The sequence below is a fragment of the Acomys minous genome, assembly GCF_964271855.1.
Source record: "Acomys minous genome assembly, chromosome: 1".
Taxonomy (NCBI): Eukaryota; Metazoa; Chordata; class Mammalia; order Rodentia; family Muridae; genus Acomys; species Acomys minous.
In genome coordinates this window covers 22,261,246-22,289,225 of record NC_140483.1, presented here as the reverse complement: position 1 = coordinate 22,289,225, position 27,980 = coordinate 22,261,246, and the positions used below count along the sequence as shown (strand labels likewise).

At 47.8% G+C, this 27,980-nt stretch overlaps 1 protein-coding gene and 1 long non-coding RNA gene across 3 annotated transcripts; one reads left to right on the top strand and one right to left on the bottom strand.

The window, feature by feature from the left end:
• Window positions 1-722: 722 nt before the first annotated feature.
• On the bottom strand, window positions 723-2,303 carry LOC311597991. 2 transcript variants are annotated; one of them, XR_014779424.1, is made up of 3 exons: window positions 1,997-2,303; window positions 948-1,049; window positions 723-831 (listed from the first exon to the last, which is right to left on the bottom strand). It is a non-coding gene; the product is annotated as an uncharacterized lncRNA (long non-coding RNA). The 2 variants fall into 2 exon arrangements; XR_014779425.1 differs by having other exon boundaries at window positions 2,063-2,302.
• Window positions 2,304-2,380: 77 nt separating this feature from the next.
• F11R (F11 receptor) lies at window positions 2,381-27,311 on the top strand. Its single transcript, XM_084782656.1, has 9 exons — window positions 2,381-2,538; window positions 23,497-23,568; window positions 23,686-23,793; window positions 24,002-24,148; window positions 24,406-24,608; window positions 24,775-24,877; window positions 25,014-25,134; window positions 26,191-26,242; window positions 26,375-27,311. The coding sequence occupies exons 1-7, from the start codon at window positions 2,478-2,480 to the stop codon at window positions 25,130-25,132; spliced, it is 813 nt and encodes a 270-aa protein (XP_084638782.1). The 5' UTR covers window positions 2,381-2,477; the 3' UTR covers window positions 25,133-25,134; window positions 26,191-26,242; window positions 26,375-27,311.
• The last annotated feature ends 669 nt before the right edge of the window (window positions 27,312-27,980 follow it).

The following is a 27,980-nucleotide window of genomic DNA, read 5'->3' as shown; positions in this document are numbered from 1 at the left end:
AGGCAGTTCAGTTCACGGAATTTTGAAGGCATTTTTACAGAGAGAGTTTTACAGAGACAGGCTGAAGAGAGAGCAAGCCTGACATGGGTGAAGGCAGAAGGAGCCAGAAGATAAGAACAGATTGCCAAGTTAGAAGGAGGCCCAGAAGAACAATTCAGTGAGAAACCGAGAGAGCTGGGCGTGGTGGCTCATGCCTTTAATCCCCGGCAGAGAGAGTGAGTTCGAGGCCAGCTTGGTCTACAAAGTGAGTCCAGGACAGCCAGGGCTACACAGAGAAACCCCGTCTCAAAAAAAAAAAAAAAAGAAAAAAGAAAAAAAAAAGAAAGAAAGAAAGAAAGAAAGAAACTGAGAGAAACCAGATTGAATCAGTCCACTTGGAGAGTACTTTGAGCAGAACAGCTGAGTTGAATTGGCCGGCCAGAGCTCAGAAAGAGCTTGAAAGGGTGAGCCTATTCAGCAGTAAGTCAGGCTGAAAACATTCTAGGCCTAGATAAGATTATACAGAGGCTAGAAGCTTCTAGGACTAGGTGTAGGTTAGCAGACAGAGGCAGTAAGCCTCCAAGAGGACACTTACTTTAGGCGAAGGAGTAAGAGTTGCTTTAACACCACCCTCCTCCTGCTGCTCCTCCTCTTCTGAGACAAGGTCCCATGAATCCCTGGCTGGCCTACAACTTACTAGTTACCTAAGACTGGCCTTGAGCCCCTAGTCTTCCTCTATTTACCTCTGTGCTGGAATTAGAGGCGGCTGCTGCTCTGTGGGATGGCCTTTTCTACAGGAGGATCCAGATGTTTGAGGCCAGCCTCAGCTGTGCCGGCGGGCAGCAGGCAGCCCTAGTGAAAGAAAACAAAAGCCAATACAATGTAAGGCCTAGCGCAGGAGCCACTGACAGATCATATACTTTATTCCCAGTCCTGTTAGGTTCGTGGAGGAAGCTGAGAAAACTCACTTAAATGGAGGCTGGAGAGAAGGCTCCATGGTCAGTACTGGCTGCTCTTCCAAAGGACCTGGTTCAATTTCCAGAGCCCACAGGGCAGCTCCTCACAATTGTCTGTAACTCCAAGATTTGACACCTTCACACAGACGTACAATCAGGCAAGACTCCAATGCACATACAATAAAAATAAATTAGAGAGAGAGAGAGAGAGAGAGAGAGAGAGAGAGAGAGAGCCAGCGCGAGCGAGAGCAAGAGCGTGCAGGGTGTGGCAGCACACGCCTTTAATCCCAGCACTCCGGAGGCAGAGGCCAGCCTGGTCTACAAAGTGAGACCAAGATAGCCAAGGCTACACCGAGAAACCCTGTCTCGAAAAACAAAAACAAATGAGAGACAGAGGGAGGGAGGAAGAGATGGTTAATTATTTTCTGCATCTGGAGAGGAAGTTGTAGTGCATATTTAAAGGGTGAAAACAGAAAGGTGAGGGGGGCTTTGATGAGTCTTGGAGGTCATTTTAATTGAAATTTAACAGGATGGGTTAAGCCAGGGAGTATCTGTTAGAGACTGGGCTCTTATTTCCCTAGACTTCCGCTTGGAGCTCAAGGTGAGAAGGAGGTTGTCTGTAGTTAGTTGAGGGCTTAGCAGGCAATATATTTTTACAATGTAGGCACCTCGGTTACTCGGTTAAGATAACAGCAAGTTTTACATTTTTTTTTTTTACCAGTTAACAGATAATTAGGAAAATGTTTCAAGGGGCTGGGTAGGAGCTGGCTCTGTAGCCTTGGGGTACGCGAGACTAATCTGCCCCCCCTAACAAAGTAGGGGAGCAAAATGAAGGAGCTGCGTTTGAGAAGACTGGGCTCTGTCGGCCGCCTCCTTAAAACTCTCAGAACGTGTAGGTCAGCTTTTATTATCTGCGCGTTTTCTGTTTCCGCGTATTTAAGTTTCTTTTTGAGAGAGGGTAACGGGGAGGGTAGAGCAACCCAGTTTGGGGTAGTCAAGGTATCTCAACCGGTCTCCCTACGCCCTCCCATATTATAGTTTGCGCTTACCAAACAACTTACAAGTAATGGGAAAAAATATAAAACAAGCACGTTCCTGCATCTCACGGGCCTGTTGACCTTTCTCACCTCCTCCTTACTCCTCCCGCCTTAGCGATAAGTATCAAGAGCCGGTCCAGTCTAAAAGGTTCTCTCGTCAAGCTCGACTGCCCAATAGGGATGCCCTTACCTGTGGAAGAGGCGGCCTCGGCTTCCTTAAGCGACAGTCTCCTGGGCCAACTAGAGGTCTCTCGGGAAGAAAAGCACCAATCGGACTCAAGAGGGAAGAAGGTTCGGGGTTGCACCTGAGTACGGTGAGTCACTCATTGGAGCGCCCTCTCTTTTTACCAATCGGAACGCGGGGCGGCCGGGCGCCGCCCACCGGGCGTGGAGAGAAAGGCGGGCCGGGCTCAACCTGGCAGGCGGACTCCAGCCCCAGCGCAGTGGATCGCGAAGCCATTCTCAGCAGAGTGGCGGCGCCCGTCGCGTCGGCGTTGTAATTGCAATGGGCACCAAGGGGAAAGCCGGGAGGAAACTGTTGTTTCTCTTCACGTCTATGATTCTGGGTGAGTTCCCAGAGCTTTTGGAGGAGTAAGTGGGTCTCGTTAAAGGTTGGAAGGAGGCGCTCCCTACGCCCCCACGGGAAGGGAGAAGTCCAGAAACCTGCCTGCCTGCCTGCCCCGCCCTTTGGAGTCCACTTTTCCGCCCTGGTCTGGTCACTCTCCTTTCCCCTCCCCCACCTGAAAACTGGCCGGCTCCCCTCCCCCAAGCGGATGCTCTGTGACTCCCACCTCCCACACCGGGGCCGGGACCTACCCTCTCCGCTGGAGAAATAACTGGGAAGGGTCCACGTTTCTGGCTTTCTCTTGCGCGAGGACCCTTCCTACACCCAAACTATCTCGTTAGCCATTCACCCTGGCCCTGCGACATCTTCGGACGACTCAGAAACCTTGAACCTCTCACCCCGGACCCCTTGGGCTTAAGTGTCCTAGGAGGAAATTTAATGGGGGTGGGGGTGGGGTAGGAAAGGTTTCTTTTCCTGGCTTTTTCAGAAGGGGTCTCTCACTTTTGTTAAATTGTGACCTTATGGGATTAATGTTGTGGTTCAGCGTCCAAAGAAGGGATTAATACTCTTAAAATTTCTCTGATCATCGCATTGAGAATTCCTTTCTTGAACAACTAGTCCTTAATTAACGCTGTTGACTGAGTGACGATATCCCTGGGGGAGACTGGGTTTGTTGGTTAACTGGATCTCCTTAGAGCCAGAACTCTGCCCTCCCCCTTGCCGGGAGTGAGAGTCTGTTTCTTTGTAGACTCCCTTTCCTGAGAAGCAACCGGCTCGCATGCTGGGGCATGACTTTCTCGAGGTGTGTTTGTGTGAGGTTGAGTGAGGCTGGTTGGTTTGTTCCTTGGTCAGTGTGTGTCAGCACCTGTATATTTACCCGTCTGATTTTCCCTGCCACCACCCTTCAGAGCTGGGGACCAAACCCCAGGCACTTGGGTGTGCTGTGCCTGCTTCTTGAGTGTCACACACTACTGTTGTTTCGTTGGGATGTGTTCTGTGGGAATCTGTTTCCCTTCAAGGTTCGTATTCTAGAGAAGGTAAAGGAAATGAAACATTTTTTGGAGAGCAGAAATAAGTCGCCCCTTTGTCTCTCTCATCACTGTGTTAAACCCTTGCTTGGGTGGGCTGGTCAGTAGGTGATGCTGCTACTGCTTTCATTGTACAGAGAAGGAAATGAGCCTAGAGAGAGGAAATGACTTTAACAGTTTAGAAGGGGGTAGAAGCTCAGCTGGGGATGGAACCAGAGTCCTCTAACTGTCCCCGGAGATCCAGCAACTCAGGCCCGAAGCACAGGAATTATTTGAACTACTACTCCAGAATCTGCGGTCTTGCCATTAAAAAATTAAAAAAAAAAAAGTCTTTTCTCACTTCACCGTTTTCGTTTCTGCTTTTCTTTGCCCACCCATCTCTTGATGCACTTTTGTTCATATCCTAGAAATGTTAGCCACACCTACATTCCTGGTTTCTGTACTGCCTCTTGGATCAGCTATAGCAGTTAGGCTTATAAACTTCCCCGAGCTTCTCCCCTCGCCCCCCAACCCTTTCCCCTCCTTCCTTTTCTCCTCCCCTACTTTCCTATATTGGTTCCAGTGCCTACTCCCACCAAAAGGATTGTGACAACAGCCTTTTGAGCAAGCAGCCATGCGGTTCAAAGGAGGCCGCAGGCACTGGTGTGTCTGGCGGACAGTGGGTCCTAGGGAATAACATGTCGGCGTGGGTTGGGGATGGACTGTGCGACTTTAAAATCAAGATGGACCTGCGAGAGGGGTGTGTGTGTGCCGATTTGGTTAGTGCAAATGAAGATGGAAATGACAGCCTGGTTGCCTCTCTAGGGACTTTGGCTTTGCTTTTTTTTTTTTTTCCCTCTTCCTTGGTCTTGTGACCTTAGGCTAGTAGCTCAGTCTTTTCTGATATAAAGCAGGAGTAATAATACTGGTCCTCCGCTTGCCGTGAGGGTCAGTGGAGGTAATAGCTACATTACATAATGCATGAAGGGATTCCTGTTGCACAGCAATTACCCCTTTGCGTTTTGTGAGGATGCAAGGATGCTGTCCTTGCTAGAGTAGGTCAGAGGAAGCGGGGGGGGGGGGGGGGGGACACACACACGACGGACTCACCCCGTGGCAGGGCTTATTTTAATTATTACTAATTCTTAAAGTAAGGGCTCTTGGGGCATCTGCTCTGAAGCATAAACAGATCGCCCCTGTGTTCTTTTTCCCCCCATGAGTCATTCTTCACCGTGGGCAAGATGGTTAAGTAGGAGCCAGCTAAGGGGAAGCTGCCGCTGCAGCGGTGGGCAGGGAGGGAGATACTCAGATGGGCTGGGGAGAGCTGAGCTTGGGGAGTGTGAAACTGGTGACCCAGAATGCCGCCTTGCATTCCCTAGAGTACCTAAACTTGGAAACGGTTCAGCTACGAGCAGTGGCCAGTGGGACGGGTCCACTCTGGCTGTAGGCAGAAGGGAGGAAAGTGAGCCGGGCAGGGCTGGAGTGCTTACCTTTTCTCTGCCTCCTCTTACCTGGGTGTGGACGTCACAGCCTTTTAAGAGGGGTGGGCTACCCCCCGCCCTGGGTATTGGTAAGAAGACCCTTTTGAGTACTTCCAGGGCAGACCTCCCTTAAAACTATGTATTGGTGAGTCATGCCTACTACTTCCTCCTGGGGAAATAATAGTTCTCTTGAAGGAAGAAAACTAGTGAGTGAGTGAGTGGCCCCAGCCAGAAGGAGGAAGTGAGTGGTGGCGGACTCCCGCCAACGCTCTCACCTGTGCTGTTTCTCTTCCGCACTTTTGTGACCTGGGCTTGTCAAGGGCCGCAGCCTACTTCTTCACCTTTGGGCAGAGCTGCTGTGATTCTAAGACTTGTTCATTCCAAGAGCATTGGTTGACAGGATTTGTGATTCAAAATATATCAAAGGGGCGGGGTAGCACACTCCTATTCTGTTCTTGCCCCCCCCCCACCCCCCCACCTATCTATACCCGGCAGAGCTCCTTAATGTGTATCTATCTTGTGCTTTGTTATACAGACACAGGTGTGTACAAATGTATATTTATTTTCTCACCCTTGTCTTGCACAAAAAAGACTTAGAATATACATTAGATTACATTTTGTTTACCTCGCTTAATAGAGCCTGGAGATTTTTCTTGTTCTTCCCTCCTTTCTGGCCCCCCCCCCACTCTCTTCCCCTCCCACACACGCACGCCCCTTCTTTCTTTTTTTGAGATAGAGTCTAATGCGTAGACTTAGCTGACCTGAAATTTGCTGGGTAGACCAGACACTAGTAGTCTTGAACTCACAGAACTCAGGCTGTGTTTTGTTTCCATGCTGGTGTTATAGGGGGGCTATGGCCTTGGCTGTTGGATCAGCCAACCTCTCCACAGCTGGAATTCACAGGGAAGGGTGCTGACATACTCTCTCCCAAGCTACCCACCCCCCAAAGATCTATTGAAATGTTCCGTACGTTTTACGTGATAGATTAGGAAGCCGGGGGGCTTAATTCTCAGTGTCTGGTGGATTTGAGACTAGGGGAATCTCAGATCTCAGATCTCTTTTTTACTCTTCACAGGTTCAGCTAAGTGGTCAAAACAAATGTTAAGTGAGGATGAAGTTCCTCAGAATTGGGAGGAGGCAGTGCGGAGCAGTATGAACAAAGGCCTATTGGGGTTTTCCAGGCATTGAAACCCTGGAGTTCATCTGCCTGGGACTCCCTGATAAGCAGAGTTTCTGTCCAAAGTCCAGTTTGTGTCATTTGGTTTCCAGTGTGGGGGCGGGATTAGAGGAGGCAGCTGGCTGGCAGGAAGTTTGATGCCAGGTCCCTGGAGTGAGTTACTGTCCTGGCAGGCATGACTGTCCTTTGCAATTGGGGGCGATGGAGGAGGGGTCTGAACAGGTAAAACTGGAAAGTCTGCAGAAGAGGGCAGGAGGGGGACATGGAGTGAAAGTCACCCCCCTAACTGCCGTTACCGATCACTGCCATCTTCAGAGGGTTGAGCGGGCTGTGCAGTACTGACTCATGGAGCCTCCCTGTTGCCCAGGCGTTCTGTGTCTGATCACTCCAAGCTTTTCTTCACTCTGTCCAGAGCGTCTTCTGAAGGTCCTGTGCCCAGATGTGAAATATCTGTGAAAAAACCAGAGGCTGGCTGGCTGGCTGGCGTCCTTCCCTCCTTTTCCTTCCTTCCTTCTCTTTTCAAAAATCAAACTCGTGGCCTAAAAGCATCTTGAGAAATATCCTAGTAGTTAACAGGATGTGTATAAAGAGGAAACAAAGGGCTTCCTACTAAAACAGTAGAAGGAAGTAGCTGTTGTGCTCTGGCCTGGACCCTCACTTCCAAAAACATGGCGGTTGGGGGGCTCTGTTCAGTGTCTGCGGTCTCAGACCACTGTGTCAGCTTCTCCCAACAGAGCTTCTGGGGGGGGCGGTGGGGTCGCTCCACAGCTAGAGCCTGGGAGACTGAAGCCTTGTTTCTTTGTTTCCAAAAGCTACAAGCACGATGCCTAAGTGGAGAGTATACAGCTGGGCTGTCAACAAAACAGGGAATGTTTGGGCAGGGTAAGGCTGGCAGTGACTTTTGTGCTGGACTGGTGGCAAGTGTCAGTAATGTCGTCACACTGAGGCTGAGGTAGGACTTGTGACAAATGTCTTTGACGGTGCCATTGTGTACAGTGCGTTCTGATCATATTAGCTCCCCCCAGCCCGATCTCACTCCCACCGATCTTTCCTTCCAACAAATTTCCTTCCCACTTTCCCATCTTTCCTTTTATTTTTTTAAGGACTACTTTGTTGTTGTTTGTTTGTTTGTTTTTGATAGTTTTTTTTTCAAGACAGGGTTTCTCTTATGTAACGTCCCTGGCTGTCCTGGAACTTACTCTGTAGACCAACCAGATTGGCCTCAGTTTCAGAGATCTGTCTGCCTCTGCTCGCCAAGTACTGGGGTTAAAGGCGTGCGCCATCACGCCTGGCCTAGAACTAAATTTTTAAAAATTTCACACGTGTGTGTGTGTGTGTGTAGAAGAACTTGTGTGAGCTGCCTCTCCTACCTAGCATAGAACACAGGTCCTCAGGCTGGGTGGTGGCATCTTTGCCTGCTGAACCATCTCTTTGGCCCACTGGTGGGATTTTGTTGTTGTGATCCATTGAGTTTATCTAACCAAGGCCTTGGGTGTGGTGCTATAAACCATTGGGTCTTGAGTAATGCTGCTGTGGCTACACCACAGTAGACAGTGACTCATTTTCCAGTAGGTAGCTACTGGGGTAATGGGAGGAGCCCAGAAACCCCTGTCCTATCCCTGGCTGAGTCTCAATGGGTCCAGTCTTGGGCAGGCAACCACAGCTGCTCAGCTTAAGAGTGAAACAGTTGCCTGGCGTGGTGGCCTATGCCTTTAATCCCAGCGCTTGGGAGGCAGAGGCAGGTGGATCTCTGCAAGTTCCAGGCCAGCCTGGTCTACAAAGTGAGTCCAGGACAGCCAGGGCCACACAGAGAAACCCTGTCTCAAAAAACCAAACAAAAAAAAAAAGAGTGAAATAGCTATGCTATGCCCAGAAGACAGCTTTTCATAACTCTCCTTCATATCCTCTGGCTATTATAGTTTTAAAAAAAACTATTTGTAAAATTACATTTATTTATTGTAGTGTTTAGGCATATGATTAGAATGTGTGGTGGCCAGAGGCTAACTGTTGGGGACTTGGGGGTTGACTTCAGGTCACTAGGCTTGGCAGAAACTACATGCTGAGCCATCTATCTCAGTGGCTTAACACTTTTTACAATCTTTCCACCCCGCCCCACCCTTTTTGTGATACTCTCAGCGCGTTGGAGGGAGTGATACAGATTTCCCGCGTAGAGATGAACACTCAGTAGTCATTTATTTTTAGCATCTTGATCAGTCATTAACTAGCATCTGCTGCAAAAAATGAAGCGTCTTTGGCTAATATAAACAAATATTTAGAAGGTGGTTGAAGAAGCCGGGGGTAGTAGCATATGCCTTTAATCCCAGCACTCGGGAAGCAGAGGCGGGTGGATCACTGTGAGTTTGAGGCCAGCCTGATCTATAAAGTGAGTCCAGGATAGCCAGGGCTATTACACAGAGAAACCCTGTCTTGAAGAACCAAAATAAAAAACAAACAAACCAAAAAAGAAGATGGGGGGGGGGCGGTGGCTGGAGAGATGGCTCAGAGGTTAAGAGCACTGACTGCTCTTCCAAAGGTTATGAGTTCAATTCCCAGCAACCACATGGTGGCTCACAACCATCTATAATGATGTCTGGTGCCCTCTTCTGATGTGCAGGCAGAATGCTGTATACATAATAAATAAATCTTTTTAAAAAAAGAAGAAGAAGAAGGTGGTTGAATAGCATGTCTGTTTTCAGGTCTCATGGCCTGTGGCCTGTGACTTCCCCAGCCCATGTTTTTGACCAGATGCACGGTACTGGGCTTAAACTCCCTCTGGTGGAGTGGACCTTTGCTTTATACTATATAGTTTGTCATTCCTATAACAGTTGTGACACTGTTGCACCAGTGGGTGTGGTTTGCTTGACTCATTGGTACTATAGCACACAAGGTCCACAGCTCAGTAATACACTATTGATTATTGCCTTTCCAGTTGCCTTTGTAGCACCTTCCAGCACTGGGAAAGCTTTTAGCTCAGCTCCAGCTTGATTTCTCTATCCTCTTCAAGCAACCCTTTTTTGTTTGTTTGTTTGTTTGTTTTGTTTTTCAAGACAGGACCTCTCTGTGTTAGCCTTGGCTGTCCTGGGGTGGCTTTGTAGGCCAGGCTGACCTCTGAACTCACAGAGATCCACCTGCCTTTGCCTCCCAAGTGCTGGGGTTAAAGGCGTGTGCCATCACTCCTGGCTTTGCAACCCACTTTTAACAGTGGAGACTTACTGTCTAGTTCTGGTGGGCAGCTAAGAGCAATGCGAATATGGTTTGGGGGCCCCACGCTTGGCACTGAGCATTCTATTTGACCCATGGGCATTTATCCATCTTTGCACAGTGCATCTGTTCAAACTTTTTATTTTTATTTATTTATTTATTTTACTTACGTGTGTATGTGCACGCGCGCGCAATTGGCAATTGGTTGTAGTGGTGTCTGTTTGTATTCACAACACTGAGAAGAAGCTGAGGCAGGAGGATGATGGTGAGTTGAAGCCTTGTCTGGGCTCCAGAGTGAATCACTCTCTATAAACAAAAGCAACACAGTGATAACCAGCTCTAGGTGGAAACATGGGAAAATACAGGACTATAGAGAAAACATAATCACATATACTTACTTTTTGGTTAAGCACTACTACTTCATTCTAGGCTTCTATGAATTAATGTGATGCATACATATATTAAAACTTAAACAAGCTAGGCGTCGTGGCGCACGCCTTTAATCCCAGCACTTGGGAGGCAGAGGTAGGCGGATCACTGTGAGTTCGAGGCTAGCCTGATCTACAAAGCTGAGTCCAGGACAACCAAGGCTACATAGAGAAACCCTGTCTCAAAGGGGGGAAAAATCCTTAAACAAAACCAGGTGTATTGGCACATGCCCTTAATCCCAGCATTCAGAAGGCAAAGGCAGTTGGGTCTCTGGGTTCAAGGCTAACGTGGTCTACAGGCCAAGTTACAGGGAAGCTAGGGCTACACAGAGAAACTTGTTTCAAAAACAAACAAAAACTTTGAACGAGATCTATTGTGTTGTGTGACCACGCTGTAATTTAGTCATATACTTTTTTTTTTGGTTTTTCGAGACACGGGTCATATACCTTTTTTATAGAGGTATTTAGGTATTTTTTTTTCCTTCCCATACCATATAACATTAAGTTACTTTTATATATTAATCTTTAAATTTACCTTTACTTGCTGGGGAGGAAAGAGATCACGGGACGTTTGAACAGGACCTTGAAGAGTAGATGGGTTTTCTTTGCTCGGCCAGTGGAGTTGGGGTGTAGTATAGAAGTTTTGGAGCCTCGGAAATGGACAGACTTGGAGCAGGACATGGCTCAGGGATAAAGGACCCTGGGTGCTCTCTCAGAGGACTTGCATTTGATTCCTAGCACCCACATTGCCGCTCACAACCACTCATAGCTCCAGTTGTACGGGACCTGACGTCCTCTTCTGGTGTCTTCTACAGGCGACACCAGCTACATACGTGGCACAGACATACATGCAGGCAAAATACCCATATAAAATAAAAATTACAAATAAATTAATAAACTGTTGGCTTTGTTTTGTTTTTTGGCTTTTCTTTTTCTTTTTTTCAAAGATTTACTTCTTTATTAGGTGTACAGTGTTTTGCTTGCATCCACAGCAGAAGAGGGTACCAGGTCTCATTATAGATGGATGTGAGCCACCATATGGTGGCTGGGACTTGAACTCAGGACCTTTGAAAAGGCAGGCAGAGCTCTTAACCTCTGAGCCATCTCTCCAGCCCTGCTTTTTTTTTTTTTTTTTTAAACAGGGTTTTTCTGTGTTATAGTCTTGGAACTCCCTTTATAGATCAGTCTGGCCTCGAACTCACAGAGATCCACCCGCCTCTTCTTCCCCGAGTGCTGGGATTGAGGGCCTATGCCACCACACCTGGCTGGTTTTCTTTTGAAACATAGTCTCTTTCAGTCAGGGTTGGCCCTTCCACTCACTGTGTGCCTGATGCTGGTCTTGAGTTCCTGATTCTCTTGCCTTCATCTCCCCAATGCTGAGATTACAAGCATGTAGCACCGCACCTAGCTAGTAACAGTACCCACGTTAACAAATACTCTTATCACAGTTTATTGCTATTACCTCATGGTGAGTTACTGTTGTTAGTCTTTTATTGTTTCTAAGTTAGGAAGTAAGCTTTATCATAGGTATGCACATAGAAGAAAAGCCATCGAAAGCTTTTGGCTTACTGTCTTTGGTTTCAGGTGTGGGTGGATCATTTTGGAATGTTATCTCCTGCGGATAAGGACTGGGGGTATTCTAGCTGGGTAGGCTGCCAGCTCTCCTGAAATCATATCTCTTATGAAAATGCGTGCAGACTGACGTCATCGATATTTTGTGATTATTTGCGCTGTTTCCCATTCTCTTCTATTCTCGGGCACACCCTCCCTTGCATGCTGTCCTGCCTTCTGCTTTCAGCCCTCAGTGTCTCCTGGATGCACGCACTCTGTTCTTCTTGTGCCCCTTTTTCCTTGTAGTAGCTCACATTTCTTCCTGGTCTGTTACCTCAGTTCACCGTGAATGTTTATTTGACCATTCTTCCGGTTCTGCTGCAGTGTACCAGTGTGAACCGGCAATGAATGCCTCCCCCTCTTTCGCTCCGTCTCTCCTCTCTTCTCCTTCTGTAGTGCTGGAAACGGAGCTCAGGGCCTTGTGCAGCTGGAGAGGTGCTCTCTCTGCCACTGGGCTGCGCTCCCAGCCCTGCCCTCTAGTTCCTGGCTGTGCGTCTGCATCTCCTATTCATTTGGCCATGTTCCTTCTTGTAGTTTATCTGATTTTTTACCCCCTTCTCCCTCCTTCCCTCCCTCCCCTCCTCTCTCTTGTTGTTTTGAGACAGGGTTTCACTCTGCAGTCCAAGTTGGCCTCACCTCCCAGCAGTCCCTCTGCCCTTCTCCTTTGGAGAAGTCTTTGCTTCCCTCTAAGTTAGTGTTTCTCAACTTTGGGTCCCAACCCCTTTGGGGGTCAAATGACCCTTTCACAGGGGTCACCTGAGGGCTTCAGAAACTGGAGATATGTACGTTATAACTCATAATAGTAGCAAGATTACAGTTACGAAGTAGCAGTGAAAATTTTGTGGCTGGAGGTCAACACAACATGAGGAATTGTGTTAAAGGGTTGCAGCATTAGGAAGATTGCTAAACACTACTCCAAGTTATGATATTTTAAATACACCTATTTATTGCAGAAATACAGAGCATGGGGCGGGAGAGCTCAGATATTGGAGCTTGCCAAGTGGAGTCACTTAGAGATTTTAAAATGTATATGCTTGGGCTATTTTTGTTTGTTTGTTTTTATGTTTTTGTTTTTGTTTTTTGAGACAGGGTTTCTCTGTGTATCCTTGGCTGTCCTGGACTTTGTAGACCAGGCTGGCCTCGAAATCACTGTGATCCTCTTGCCTCTGGAGTGCTGGGATTAAAGGTATGTGCCACCATGCCCAGCTACTTGGGCTATTATTTGTAGGATTTATCTATTATTTATTTATTTTTTGTTTTTTTTTTGAAACAGGGTTTCTCTGTGTAGCCTTGGCTGTCCTGGACTCACTTTGTAGACCAGGCTGGCCTTGAACTCACAGAGATCCACCTGCCTCTGCTTTCCAAGTGCTGGGATTAAAGGTATGCGCCACCATTTCCCATCTTGTAGAATTTATTTTTAAATTATTTATATAAATTGAAGCATGCGTTTAATCCTAGCACTCAGAAGCCATAGGAAGGCTGACCTGTGTGAATTCTGGGCAAACTTGAGCTTGCCTGGTCTACATAGCAAATTTATAATGAGACTAAAAAATAAGTGTGGGTATCATTTCATATTTGATATTTTGGAGACATTTTTTTGTCAGTTCATATTGGCTTAAATTGGCTTTGGAGATGACATGGTGTTTTGTTGCTTTTTTCTTTTTTTCTTTCTATTTTTGGGGGGGTGGTTTGGTTTGGTTTGGTTTTGGTTTTTCGAGAGAGAGTTTCTCTGTGTAGCCTTGGCTGCCCTGGACTCGCTTTGTAGACCGGGCTGGCCTCAAACTCAGTGATTCCAGCCTCTTCCTCCCGAGTGCTGGGATTAAAGGCGTGCGCCACCACACCCAGCCTTGTTTTACTTAAGGCTATGAGCTTATGTAGCCCAGACTTGCCTGTATCTCTGTAGCTGCAGATGGGTGGCCTTGAACTCCTGATCCTCCCTACCTCTGTTCCCAAGCGCTTGTTTTTGTTTTGTTTCGTCTGCCACTTGATTTATTGTCTTCACTTGCAGAAGGAGGAAAAACACATTTTGAGGGTTATCTTTCTCTCCAGAACACGAGTCATGTGGAGTTCCAGGCCAGCTGTGCTTACAAGTGAAATTCTGTGTAAACAACAAAGGGCCAGCACGCTTGCAGCTATTCCTGTCAGCTTGAGTGTGGTTCCTGGGCTCACACGGTGGTAGGAGAGAAGAATGCCACAAGTTGTCTTCTGGGTTCACACGGGCACGTTGGCATGTGCGTGTCCATAACACACACACACACACACACACACACACACACACACACACACACGTAAATATACATGGGGGTGGTGTATGTATCACGGTAATTGATTGATTCAGTATCATGTACCAGATAACGTGATCTACAATGTTAGTTCTGCCACCCGCTCGTTTTGTAACCTTGGACAAATTAATTTCTGTGCCCCACTTGCTCATTAAAGATGAGAGCTATAATTGTATCCGTCTCATAGCATTAGTTTAAGGTTAAATGAATTAAGTCACTAAAGGGCTTGGAGTGTCTGGCACATAGAGAATATTCAAAACGTGCTGTCACTGTTACTTTAGTCAGTGGCTCTCTTGGTCCCACTCAGTGTTTACAATTCAGGAAGTGATGAATTCACTGTATAGGGCACGCTGCTTCTGTCTGTGCAGATGTGTCCTCCCCTTTCATCTGTGCGGCATGCAGATGTGGGGACACATAGAAGCCCAAGGACCATTGGTGTTACTTTGCTGGGGCAGCTGTAACAACAGACACACAGGTGAATGGCTTGTCAAAAACACTCTCTCAGGCCGGGCGTGGTGGCGCATGCCTTTAATCCCAGCACTCGGGAGGCAGAGGCAGGCGGATCGCTGTGAGTTTTACATGAAAGGGCCTTTTTGTTTGTTTTAAAGATTTATTTATTGTATATACAGTGCTCTGTTTGCATGTACACCTGCAGGCCAGAAGAGGGCAGTAGATAACATTATAGATGGCTGTGAGCCACCATGTTGTTGCTGGGATTTGAACTCAGGACTTCTAGAAGAGCAGTCTGGGCTCTTAACCTCTGAGCCATCTCTCCAGCCCTACATAAAAGTTTTTTGGTTTTGTTTTTTGTTTGTGTTTTGGTTCCTCTTGTGGTCATGAAAACAATGAAGGCGTTGGGACTGGATTCATCTTTTTCTCCTCTCTTTCCCCCCAAATAGAACTCACTTTTCTTAAGTAGTGAAGACACGTGCTTTGCCAGTAGGAAAGCAAAGCTTCTCGTTTGTGGCTTGTGTTGTTTTGTTGTCTTTGAAACTAAGCTCCAGGTAGCTACGGCTGGCCTTGAACTCCTTATCTCCTCACTGCTGCATCCCAGGTTCTGGGATTACAGGTGTGTCCCACTATGGCTAGCTTTCACTTGATGTTAGGACCACAAATGAATGAGGGTGCTAACGAGTTTTATGGGTACTGGCTTTACTCGAATGACCAAGTGACAAAGTCTGACTCTGTTTGGTGAGTTTTCCAGCCTTCTCATACCTCTCGCCCTTCTTCTCCCTGTCCCGGTTTCCGTTGACTCGAGACAGCCAGTCACAGGCATTTCTCCCACTTTGTATTTTATTCTAGACCTTGCACTAGAAGGTTTTCTGGGTCTTGTTCTACTCTTGGCTCTTCTTGAGTTCTTTCCCTGGAGGTGGGCAGGTACCGGTCAGTGTACACACCTACGTGCAGAAACCGGTCAACCTGCAGGCTCGTCGCATACCAGGTGCAGAGATCGGTTCCATATGCGAAACAGTGGGAATTGTGGGTAGAGAACGTAAATGTTGCTTCAAGACAGTTAAATTTAAAATCAGTTTGTAGAGCTGGGAGGCAGAGGGCAGGCGGATCGCTGTGAGTTCGAGGCCAGCCTGGTCTACAAAATTGAGTCCAGGACAGCCAAGGCTACACAGAGAGACCCTGTCTCGAAAAACCAAGGGGGGAAAAATCAGTTTGTAGTCTGGGGAGGTGGGGTAAGCCCATCGTCTCAAGCATTCATTCATGGTTCCAGCACTCACTCAAAAGGTCGGGGCCAGAGGATTTCTGTTAGTTTGAAGCCAGCCTTTTTTTTTTTTTTTCAGACAGCCACTTCGAGAACAGTCTGGGCTACACAGTGAGATCCTAGCTTAAAAAAAAAAAAGCAGAACATCAAAATAAACCTCCCTTGTTTTTAAAATACACAACTAAGGGGACTAAAGAGGTTAAAGGCACTTGCTCTTATAGAGGACTGGGGCTCAGGTCCCAGTGTCCTCATGATAGCTCATTTCCATCCATAATATCCAGGACCCTTCTCTGACAGCTGTCTAGGAGATGGTTCAGCAGTTGAGAGCTGAATTTGATTTCTCGCACCAGCACTGGGAGGCTCACAATCACCTGTACCTCCAGCTCCAGGGGGGTGTGGTGCCTTGTTTTGGCCTCTGTGGAGATCTGCACACATGTGCGTGTACACGCACATACAAATAAATAAATAATTTTTGTTTGTCTTTTTTTTTTTTTTGGAGACAGGGTTTCTTTGTCTAGCCTTGGCTGTCCTGCACTTGCTTTGTAGACCAAGGCTAGCCTAGAACTCATAATGATCCACCGACCTCTGCCTCCCTGAAAAATAAAGTCTAAAACCAAAACCCAAGCTAGGTCTCAGGAGCTGGGAATGTAGCTCTCTGTGTTTGCTTAACACGTGTGAAGGCATGGATTCAGTCCCCAGTGATGTATGGAAACCGGGCCTAATGGAGTATTCTTGAAACCCCAGAATTCAGGAGGTAAAGACAAGGGGCACAGAAATCGGACGCTAGCCTGCTAGCCTGGGCTACATGAGATCCTGTACCAAACAAAACAAAAAATAATAAATAAATAATTTTAGTTTTCTTTCTTTTCCCTGAAGCTAGAACTTTAGAAAAAATTGTTATTAAAATATTATAGGGATTGGATTTTGAAACAAGTTTGCTTTTTCTTCATTTGTCATGCCCATTTAAAAACTGGACTTGTTGGGCCAGGCGTGGTGGCGCATGCCTTTAATCCCAGCACTCGGGAGGCAGAGTCAGGTGGATGGATCTCTGTGAGTTTGAGGCCAGCCTGGTCTACAAAGTGACTCCATGACAGCCAAGGCTAACACACAGAAACCCTGTCTCAAAAAAACAAAACAAAACAACAACAAAAAACCAGACTTGTCTTTGAAGATAAGCCTCAACAATAGATATTAAAGTGGATGGTTGACTATGACCTATTTTGTTTGTGTTCCATGCCACTCAGCAAATACCTGGTACTCAGTATCAGGCACTAGGGGTTGAGTGATATTTAGAGTGACATGCCAGACGTGCTGTCTGCTGTCGGCGCTTACTGGAAAGATAAGGGAGTGTTTATACACAGTAACACACAATAACAAGTGCTCTATCTGCAGGCCAGGAGAGGGCATCAGATCCCCGTAGAGATGGTTGTGAGCCACCATGTGGTTGCTGAAAATTGAACTCAAGACCTCTTGAAGATCAGCCAGTGCTCTTAACCACTGAGCCATCTCTAGCCACTATATTTCCTTTTCTCTCTCTCTCTCTTTCTTTCTTTCTTTCTTTCTTTCTTCCTTTCTTCCTTCCTTCCTTCCTTCCTTTCTTTCTTTCTTTCTTTATTTTTGGTTTGTTTGTTTTCGAAACAGGGTTTCTCTGTGTTAGCCTTGGCTGTCCTGGAGTTGCTTTGTAGACCAGGCTGGCCTAAACTCACAGAGATCCATCCACCTGCCTCTGCCTCCCGAGTGCTGGGATTAAAGGTGTGCGCCACCACACCCGGCTCTTTTACTCTTTTTGAGACAGGGTTTCTCTGTGTAGCCATGGCTGTCCCGGAACTCACTCTGTAAACCAAGCTGGCCTAAAACTCAGAAATGCTACCACCGCCGCCGCCGCCGCCACTGCCACTCAACTCAGGAAATATTTCAGTAGTGTTTTTGCAGGGGATAATGAAAACCCAGGAAAGAGGCTCTAAGAGGACTAGGTGTGGCTGGTCATTTCCTGGGGAAAAAGGGGGGGGGGGGCAGGGGAGAGAGGGAGGATAGGGTACCAACCAGATAATGAGGGGAAAGTGCATTTTACATAGCAGCGCGGCTTGAGCAGAGCCAGGCATTGGGAAAGAGCTGGAAAGTGGATTTGTGTTGCGGGATGGCCAGCTGCAACCAGATAGGGGGAAATGGCTAGCTTATCTATCACGGCCCAGGTAGTGCTGGAATTTTCTGACTTGCTGAATATTTTCCTTTTGCCACCTAGTCAGCATGGGATTGCCAAAAACCAGACACAGATTGGATCTGCCTTTGGGGAATGGCTGTGGAGAGTTGAGGTTGAGAGCACCACCTTGCAACTCTTTTTTTTCTTTTTCAGTTTTTCTAGACAGGGTTTCTCTTGGCCGTTCTGGGCTCCGTAGACCAGGCTGCCTTTGAACTCACGTATTGCCACACCTTTTAAAAAAAAAAAAAGATTTTGGGGGCTGGAGAGCACTGGCTGCACTTCCAGAGGTCCCGAGTTCAATTCCCAGCAACCATATGGTGGCTCACAACCATCTGTAAGAGTCTGATTTCCTCTTCTGTTATGCGTGAAAACAGTACTCATATACATTAAAAAACAACAACAAACCTTAAATAACAATAAAGAAAAAAGTAGTTTTTTTTTTTAAGTAAATGCAACTTTACAATGAAAAGGGTAAGATTTCCTTGTTTTGGTTTACCTTGTACATTGGCAAGAGTATGTAGAAGGGTCAAAAGTTACAATTAAATGGGGAGGGAGGGTGCTGTGATGAGGCCAGGGTGAAACTAGAGCAGGAAAATCATCCATCCTGACGTAGTTGGGTGTCCATGAGGGATCCAGGAAAGTTCTAGAGAAGGGCAGGCCTTCCCAAGGCAGTTAAAGTGACAGAGGAGACAGTTCAGCAGCCTGGGGTTTGCTTAGGCCTCCCTAGTACTTACTGCTTATTTAAATGTTTTGTTGAAGGAAACATTGATGTTAGAAATCGAGGTGTTGGCAGGGCAACCTATGGGGAGACAGGCGAGTACAGCGCTTATTTGGTGCCTCCTCTTGGTCAGACGCTGTTCTAAGTACTTTGGAGGTTTTTTTTTTCAAGGCGGGGTCTCACTGTACAGCTCTGACTGGCCTGGAACTCAAGAAGCCCCACTTGCCTCTGCCTCCCGAGGGCTGGGATTAAAGGTGTGCACACCGTGCCAGGCTTAAGCACTTCGTTTGTTTGGCCCTCACTTTGACATAGAAATGGTTGTCATCTCTGTTTTACAGACTGCCAAAATGTTTTAAATGGCTAAAGTGGCCTTCCCAGGTCACATAGTCATGTAGGAAACAGAGCTGGCATTTGCACATTGGTCATCTGGTTCCGAAGATGTGTCAAGGGTGGCGGAGGGGACCGTGGGCCCCGTTGGCTGAGGTGTATGGTGCATAAATAGGAAGGACCATGATGCTGGGGCTGGGTTTGAATCATGCAGGATTTTTTAAGTTAATTAATCTTTGGGTTTTTTTGTTTGTTTGTTTGTTTTGTTTTTAAATAAGGTTTCTCTGTGTAGCCTTGGTTTGTCCTGGACTTGCTTTGTAGACCAGGCTGGCCTCCAACTCACAGTGATCCATCTGCCTCTGCCTTCCAAGTGCTGGGATCAAAGGCCTATGTGCCGCCACTACGCGGCATCCTGGAGGTCTTTTTGATTTCATAGTTTCAAAGGACTCAAAATACAATTTTAGGGCCTCAGGAGATGGCACGGCATCTAATGAGCACTTGCTTGGTATGCCTGACCTGAGTTTTAAATCACCGGAACCCATGTAAAAAGCCAGATAAGGAGCCGGGGTGGTGCCTCCAGCACCCAGGAGGCAGAGGCAGGCTTTGAGGCCAGCATGGTCTACAAAGAGAGTCCAGGATAGCCAAGACTACACAAAGAAACCCTGTCTTGAAAAGCAAAACAAAAAACCAGATTTGGGAAGTTTGTGGGCCAGCCAGCCTGGAGTACATAGCACAGTGGCAGAAACAAAGAGACACTGTTGTTGACAAGGCAAAAGGAGAGAAAAAATGACCAAAAGTTGTCTATTGATCTGTATATTTTTACCCCGGCATGTGCATACACACACACCTAACTAATTAACGAGGTGATTATTACACACTTTATCCAACATGGAAACTGAGTGAGGAATAACTCTCACACATCATGATTCGTGTGTGTGTGCATGTGAATTTCGGGTCGCTTTTCAGTTTCATTAGATGTTTGCTCGTCATTTGGGTGGTGTCGTGGGTCGGGTTCTTGGGAAGCCAACTCTAGATATAAAGACACTTTCTTAGGGATTCACACTTGTGGAAAGGAGAGGAAGGAAACAAGACTGGGCACAGGAGGGGCTGAGGTACACTGACACTTCTGCCTACTCCTCGGGGGAACTTCGTCGGGGAGTTGGGAAGTGAAGTAGAGGCTTTACACCACCCGCCTCCAGGACCCTGGGGGGCAGGCAGCTCTCCCAGCAGCTGGTGCCGTAAGTCTTTCATTCCTCATGAGATAGCTGGCCCATGCAACACAGTGTGTGCACCACAGAAGGCAAATGGCAAAACGCCAGAGAGCTTGTAGGACGAGATTATCAACATCCGGGCGAGGATGACTTATGATCCACGGGACCCTGGCCTGGAATTTACTGTGTATACCAGGCTGGCCTTGAACTTGCATCAGCTTTCTCGCAGCTGGGATTACAGATTACATTTTTTTAAAAATTAGGTTTATTATTTGTGTGTGTGAATGTCAAAGGACAATTTTGTGGAGTTGATTCTCTCTTTCCTCCTTGAGGACCAAACTTTGGTCATTATACGTGCATCGTCAAGGAGTTGCCTTTAACCACTGAGCTTTTAATCATATCCCCAAGAAGACTTTCCAATTTCATGATGATTATTTGATTTAATTTCCAGATCTGTTGTTATACTTGTATGAGTTCAACATTAAAATTATAATGAAAATATGCAAAGTGACGAGTCTTGACTTTTTTTTAAAGATTTATTTATTTATTATTTATACAGTATTCTGCCCGTATGTATATGTGCTTGCATGCCAGTTTTCATTGTGGATGGTTGTGAGCCACCATGTGGTTGCTGGGAGTTGAACTCAGGACCTTTGGAAGACCAGACAGAGCTCTTAACCTCTGAGCCAGCTCTCCAGACTGAGTCTTGACTTTTTAAGAACAACATCTGAGCCGGGCAGTTTTGGCTTTTAATATGAGCGCTTGAGGCAGAGGCGGGTCGGTAAGAGACCTACCAAGGCCAGCCTCTACAGAGCAAGTTCCAGGGCAGCCAGGGCTATACAGAAAAGAATGACAGCTGAGGGGCTGGGAGAGATGGCCCAGAGGTTACGAGCGCTGGTCTTGCAGAGGATCTTAGGTTCAGTTCCCAGCTCCTATTTGGCAGCTCACGACCACCTCTAACTTAGTTCCAGGAGAGCTGATGCCTTCTTCTGACCTCCTCTGACACAGTACACGTCCATACATGCAGAGGAAAGGCTCCTACATCTGGGATGTCACTCATCACGCTAGACGCTCTGTTAGGAAGTGTTCTGGGGATCTATACTTGTCGGATGGAGAAGGGTACAAGGCCTGGCAAAGGGAGAGAGTTGCCTACTGTGCAGGGAGATTCAAATCAGAAGGACCAGGAAGTCCAAGGCCGGTGTGGCCTACACGGCAGTCCACTCTTCAACAAAGCAAAGCGGAAACCCAACAGAAAGAGTAACTGGACTAACTCTCCGTCTTGTGTCTTGCCCCGGCCTGCCAAGGTTGGAGTAATGCTCGGGAGAAGAATTTTCCTGTATAGGGACAGAATACAAGACATGAAGAAAGGGGGCAAGTCTGGATTCTTTTTTTTTTTTTTTCCCGAGACAGGGTTTCTCTGTATAGCCTTGGCTGTCCTGGACTCGCTTTGTAGACCAGGCTGGCCTCGAACTCACAGCAATCCACCTGCCTCTGCCTCCCGAGTGCTGGAATTATAGGTGTGCGCCACCATGCCCGGCTGCAAGTCTGGATTCTGATCAAACCCCACTTATTGAAAATTTTCACAGAGTTTTTATAAGGCAGGGGGGCAGGGAAGCATATTCTGCTTCCCTGCTGTAGGCTATCTCAAGACGCGAGGAATTCCAAACAGGCCACAATGTTCTGCCACACCGAATATTTTGCTATCTTTATTTAATCTAACTGCTAAACTACAGCAGGGTGGCTCTGTCTAAATCTTATCTTTAGTCTAACTGCCAAACCATGACAGGGTCAGCTGGTTTCTGGTAAATGGCAGACTGTTGGAGAAATAGGAACCTAGGCTCTGACAAGATGGCTGAACATTGGCCATATAGCCCGTCCCCTACACTGTCTGAATGAGATAAATGCATATAAAGATAGCCTGTATGGGGGCTGGAGAGATGGCTCAGTGGTTAAGAGTGCTGCCTGTTCTTCCAAAGGTCCTGAGTTCAATTCCTAGCAACCACATGGTGGCTCATAACCATCTGTAATGTGGTATGGCGCCCTCTTCTGGCTTGCAGGAGTACATGCAAGCAGAGCACTGTATACATAATAATAAATCTTTAAAAAAAAAAAAAAGATAGCCTGTATGCCTGGCTGAGTGTGTAGCTCAGTAGGAAAGTCATGCCCGCACTGCACAAGGCCCTGTCTTTGATCCCCAGCCCTGCAGAAACAAACAAAGCACTCTTTGACAGCCATGTCAGAGAATGTGGAGGAAAAGAGGACATCGGAGACCATCTGGTTCCAAGCCTTACATCTCATATAATGGGAAAAAAAGAGACTATACTAGGTTCTGTGAGTGCTTTGGGGAAGGAGAGCATACTTGAATGCGCTATACTTGGCTTCTGCATTTATCTAAAGACTGACTTATAAAAACATTCTTCATGGACAGGCTTGATGGCGCACGCCTTTAATCCCAGCACTCAGGAGGCAGAGGCAGGCGGATCACTGTGAGTTTGAGGCTAGCCTGGTCTACAAAGCGACTCCAGGACAGCCAAGGCTAACACAGAGAGACCTTGTCTCAAAACAAAACAAAACAAAATCTCCATGAATTTGGACTTCGAAAACAAACGAAGGTGTGCACACATGTACTTGTGTGTCCCCACAGGGTCCCCTGTCATTAATACTACGGGGACAGTCCTGTGGACAGATTTTCCCCTCCCATGTTATTTATTTAGCCTCCTGGCTCTTCATACCTCTACCCTCAACCCATAGTACCTTTTCTTTTCTTTCTCCATTTAGCAAGTATACAGCTCTCACGAGGGGATCTGAGATCACCTCTTGTCCTTGCCCGGGCTCCTGGCAGCAGTGTGATGCCGTGTACCTGTCTTTACTAGTAGTCTTGAGTTCCTCCTGCAAAACTAGAGCAATAATTCTGGTCATGCTGAAATGCCGTGCTTGTTTCAGGGATCAAACAATGTAACATCCCTGAAAACACTTTAAAAAGCAGCTAGTGTCCTACAGACGCCAAGGAGCCGTTTTGTCCTTCCTCCCTTCCCTTCCTTCCCCAGCCTGACTTGCCTTCAGCTTGCTGGCTTCCTTCCTTCCAGAATTGTTTTCATAAAGTGGCCGCAGTGTTTTGTGGAGCTTTTTCTGAGCCATGAAATGTCATTCTGGAAGCTCCCTTAGGATGAGTGGAGATTTAATTAGTGTACTGGGAGCCATAGAGGAAGCCATTAAAAATTAAAGTTGTATTTGAAAGAAATGTCTTATTTCCACCGATAGGGGTAGTACTGGTAGACCGGAATACAATACATTAAAAGTGTTTAGGCCCTGGAATACATTAAAAGTGTTTAGGGGAGCCAGGCGGTGGCGGTGGCGTGCCGCCTTTAATTCCAGCCCTTGGGAGGCAGAGGCAAGTGGATTGCTGTGAGTTCGAGGCTAGCCTGGTCAACAAAGGGAGTCCAGGACAGCCAAGGCTACACAGAGAGACCCTATCTTGGAAAACAAAACAAAAAATTAGGATACCAGCCAGCTTGACTTGGCCTTCGTCTGCTGCATTTCTTCTTCCTGCTCCATGGCACCTCGGTCTCCTGCTGACGCGGTCCCTCTTTCCGTCCCCTCAGGCTCTTCGGTACAAGGCAAGGGTACAGTGTACACTTCTCAAGCTAATGGTGTCGAGGTTCCCGAGAATGAACGTGAGTGGCCAGAGCTGTGGAGGGTCAGGGTGGGGGCGGGGTCAGGAGGGCACGCATCCTAGCTTGTGCTTTGTGGGGGGCGACGTCCTCCTCTCGTTTTTTTGACCCTGTCTGCAGCCACCAAGTTGTCCTGTACCTACTCTGGCTTTTCCTCTCCCCGAGTGGAATGGAAGTTCGTTCAGGGCAGCACCACCGCACTCGTTTGCTACAACAATCAGATCACAGGTAAATTGCCCCAGTTGCAAAGATGGCAGAGTAATCATCAAGAGTGGCCAGCCTGGATTTCCAGAGGTGGGGGCCACATCCTGGGGCTCAAGGCTCATCCCTTTCCTGTGGTGGAGGATAAAGAATGCGTCTTGGGTGCCACATTCATCTCCCCTTAGCCTTCCAGCTGACTTTGTCTCTTCTGCCTCTGCTTCCGTCTCCTGGGTAGCTCCCTACGCAGACCGAGTTACCTTCTCGTCCAGTGGCATCGAATTCAGTTCTGTGACCCGGAAAGACAACGGAGATTATACGTGTATGGTCTCGGAGGACGGTGGCCAGAATTATGGGGAGGTCAGCATCCACCTCACCGTGCTTGGTATGTGCCGTGTAATCTCACGTGGGCTTAATTAAAGCCAGTTGCTTCCCTGAGCCTGATAGCAGACTGCTAAGCTTTAGGCCTTGTGGGTGGCGCCAGTAGAGGGGGTGAGCCCCCTGGTTTGATAGGAACTAAGGGCGTACGGGTAGTCACCGTAACTGATTGGTTGAGCGTGTCACCCTAGTTAGTTCCCTGAACCCCTGTAACCCTCTTGCCTGTGTATTCAGCACCTTTTTTTTTTTCTTTTCCTTCCCAAGTGCCTCCATCCAAGCCGACCGTCAACATCCCCTCCTCTGTCACCATTGGGAACAGGGCAGTGCTGACCTGCTCGGAAAAGGATGGCTCCCCGCCGTCTGAGTATTCCTGGTTCAAGGATGGGATGTTCATGGCTACGGATGCCAAGAAAACCCGTGCTTTCCTCAATTCCTCGTACACCGTTGATCCAAAGTCGGGGAATCTGGTAGGAGACAGGGAGAGATGTGAACCACGGGGTGGGGGGTGGGGCAGTCACAGAAGCCCTGAGGGGAGGAAGCATCATCGGGGCCAACTTCAGGCTAGAGGCAGAACTAGCAGGACAGGTGCCTGGTTTATTGGAGCCAGAAGCCAGCTTGCTCTCTGCCCTCTAGATCTTTGATCCTGTGACCGCCTTTGATAGTGGCGAATACTACTGCCAGGCCCAGAATGGGTTTGGGACGCCCATGAAGTCAGAGGCCGTCCGCATGGATGCTGGTGAGTAAGAGCTGGCCGTGGCCTCGTGAGAGCTGGTATGTGAGCAGAAGCTGGTTTCCATGTGGCTGTTGACAGAGGTGTCAGCACCAGAGTTGCAAAGCAAGGCCACTGACCTCTCCTCCTCTCGGTCTCACAGTGGAGCTGAATGTGGGGGGCATCGTGGCAGCTGTCCTGGTAACACTGATTCTCCTCGGAGTCTTGGTTTTTGGCATCTGGTTCGCCTATAGCCGAGGATACTTTGAAAGTAAGTGTTAAGTGTTTCCTCCTTTGGAAGTTTGCTTGCTTGTGATTGCACTGGCTGGCCTGAAGCCATACCCTCCAACTCAACAGTGATTCTCCTGCCTCAGCCTTCCCAAGTGCTGAGGTTATAGGCATATGCTGCTGTACCCAGCTGGACGTTCCTTCATCTTTGCATGTTGTGGGTGCTGTCTGAGTGTGGACCTTGCTACCATGTTCCACGTGCTGGCACCATCGTCCAAGGGAACGTGGAGACTTGATACCACTGCCTCCTAATTCCCATGCTGGGCTGTGTTCTATTCTGATAGCAACCGTGGCTATAGCTGGTCTTTGCTATATTGGGGGTTCTTTTTTACCCTCACCCCCCACCCCCAGTTTCACCTCCTAATACAGGAGAGAGAGGAATTAGGAAAATTTCTGAATCTAATTTTCCTTTTTGACCATGACTGCCAAGAAACCACAGCCAACCCCCACTGAATAATGACCAACAACTGCCCATCCCACCTCTGGGGGCCTAATGTTTATATATCCTCTGAAAAGTTCCCAGAATTCTAAACGTCACACAATCGCAGACGCTATCTGTACTCAGCAAAACCACGTTGCTGCTGGAGCACTAGGCAAATCATAGTCAGCTGCTGTCCCAAGTCCGAAGCAGCCTCATATCCCCACACCTGAGATTAAAATGAAAACATATCCTTATATTTCTGTGTTTTTTAAAAGAAACCAAAATTCCAGAATTGTAGCTACATATATGACCTTTTTTTTTTTTTCCTTTTTCAGGAACAAAGAAAGGGTGAGCGTGATGGTTTCCCAGGGTTCTCCTTAAGAACATGGATACACGTGTGGTTTGGAGCTAAGCTGAGCCTCTGGTTGGGGAGTGGGTTGGAGTGGGGAGTGAGGTGGAAGTAGTTGTTTGGGAAGGAATGACAACTGGACTTCTGTCCTTGTCGCCTGCCAGCACCTTCCTTCTAAACACTCGGTTTTCCTGCGAAGTTCTCCATTCTGGCCACTGGTAGTGGTGAGGGTAACATTAATGGCTAGGGCCTGAGCATCTCCCGTTTCTGGTTTGCTCACAGGACTGCACCGGGTAAGAAGGTGATTTATAGCCAGCCGAGTGCTCGGAGTGAGGTGAGTGTGCCTGCTTTGGGGGGGGGAGATGGGGGGGAGGCCATTTCCACCAAGTGGATGGTTCTAGCCTGTTTGTGCGTTTATGATGAGCAAAATGGACTGTGGAGTTGACTGGGAGTTTTGTTTCCCTAGGGAGAATTCAAACAGACCTCTTCGTTCCTGGTGTGACCTGCTGCGGCGACGCTGTTTTCCACTTGCCTTACTCAGGTGCTGCAGTTTCCAGCCCCTGCTGGCTGTAGCTGCACAGGATGCCTTCCTTGTCTTGGAGGTCCCACAGGACCCCTCACTTTATATTTTAGCTAGGATATGATTTTAATACCGCCAGCTACTTCTCCCTCCTGCCTCCTGCCCCTCCTCCCTTTCCTACCACCGATGGGTGGCCTGAAACTAATTACAAAGTTTCCACCGCCCCCTCCCCCTCCCCCTCCTATGTGGGACTGGACAAGAGCCCTAGACTAGACAGCAAAACATGACGGGGGTGACAGGAACCCAAAACCTGTACCTGGCGGTAATAATGGCCTTTGAGTAAAGACTTCAAGCCTCACTCCCCCGCTCGCTCCTACCCTGGTCTAGAGTGGAGACTGGAGAAAGGAGAGGCTGACCTTGGTGGTGACCTCAAGTCTTTAGTCTCTGGAGCCTGCTCTAATAATATCTCCACAAAATGTGCCACTGGGATTCTCCTCGATAAACATAAACTGACACCGTGTCCGTACAAGGTGGGGGAAGCTCAGTTAACTCCCAAGAAGACTTGGAGTAAGAAATATTTTAACCTGATCTAAAGGCTGGAACTGGTAGCCGTCAGTCACCTTTCATTTGGCTGGAACTACTGCACATATGTGTGCATTATAGTCTTGGCTCTTTGGGCTGGGCTGTGTGTGTGTGTGTGTGTGTGTGTGTGTGAGAGAGAGAGAGAGAGAGAGAGAGAGAGAGAGAGAGAGAGAGAGAGAGAGATTAATTGTATAATAATTGGTTGTTATATGGAAGGGCTTCCTAGCCCTTTGTCAAGGCTGTTTCTGTGTGTTTATATTATAGACAGATGTTGCTGGAAATAAAAACTTGGTTTGTCAAACTGCTTTTTGTTTGGGGGGGCAGGGGTGGGTGCGTGGAGGAGGATGAGATCTTTAAAGGACTCTGGGCTGCTTTATACAAACAGGGAAATACCTGAAGGTTTGGTTTCCCAGCAACTCCTGCCTGGCCCCCAGGGGACTGTGGTGAGGCTGCTGGACATTAGAACCTGGTTCTGTGACCACCTGCCTCTAGGGTGACAGTGCTGCTGTGCTTCGAGGAAGTGGCAGGAAGAAAGTGCCTGTCCACCCCGCTGCCCTGCCCGGGCAGACATAATGAACAGCCCTAAGGCTTCTAAGGGGCAATTTCAATCACTTCAACTACTTTAATGTTTAAAACAGCAGGAGTTAACAAGACAGGTGCTGGGTTTATTTCTTAACAATTAGACTTTATTATACAACCCAACTACCCTATGCAGGAGGGGAAAAAGATTCAAGGTATCAGCTCCACTCCTAGCCTGCATGCTGAACCCTAGCCTGCATGATCCGCGCCCTCGTGGTCCGAACCTGCAGCCTTCTTTCCTCTCCACCAGCGTCTCTCTCTAGGGCACGATGGCCGGCCTCGCCTCCTGATCCCTCTTCCCATCGATGTTCGATTAGAAACACAGTAGCCTGGCTAGAGTCCCCAGTCCTTTTCCTGAATTCCGGACCCGGGATGGCTCCACTTAGTCTAT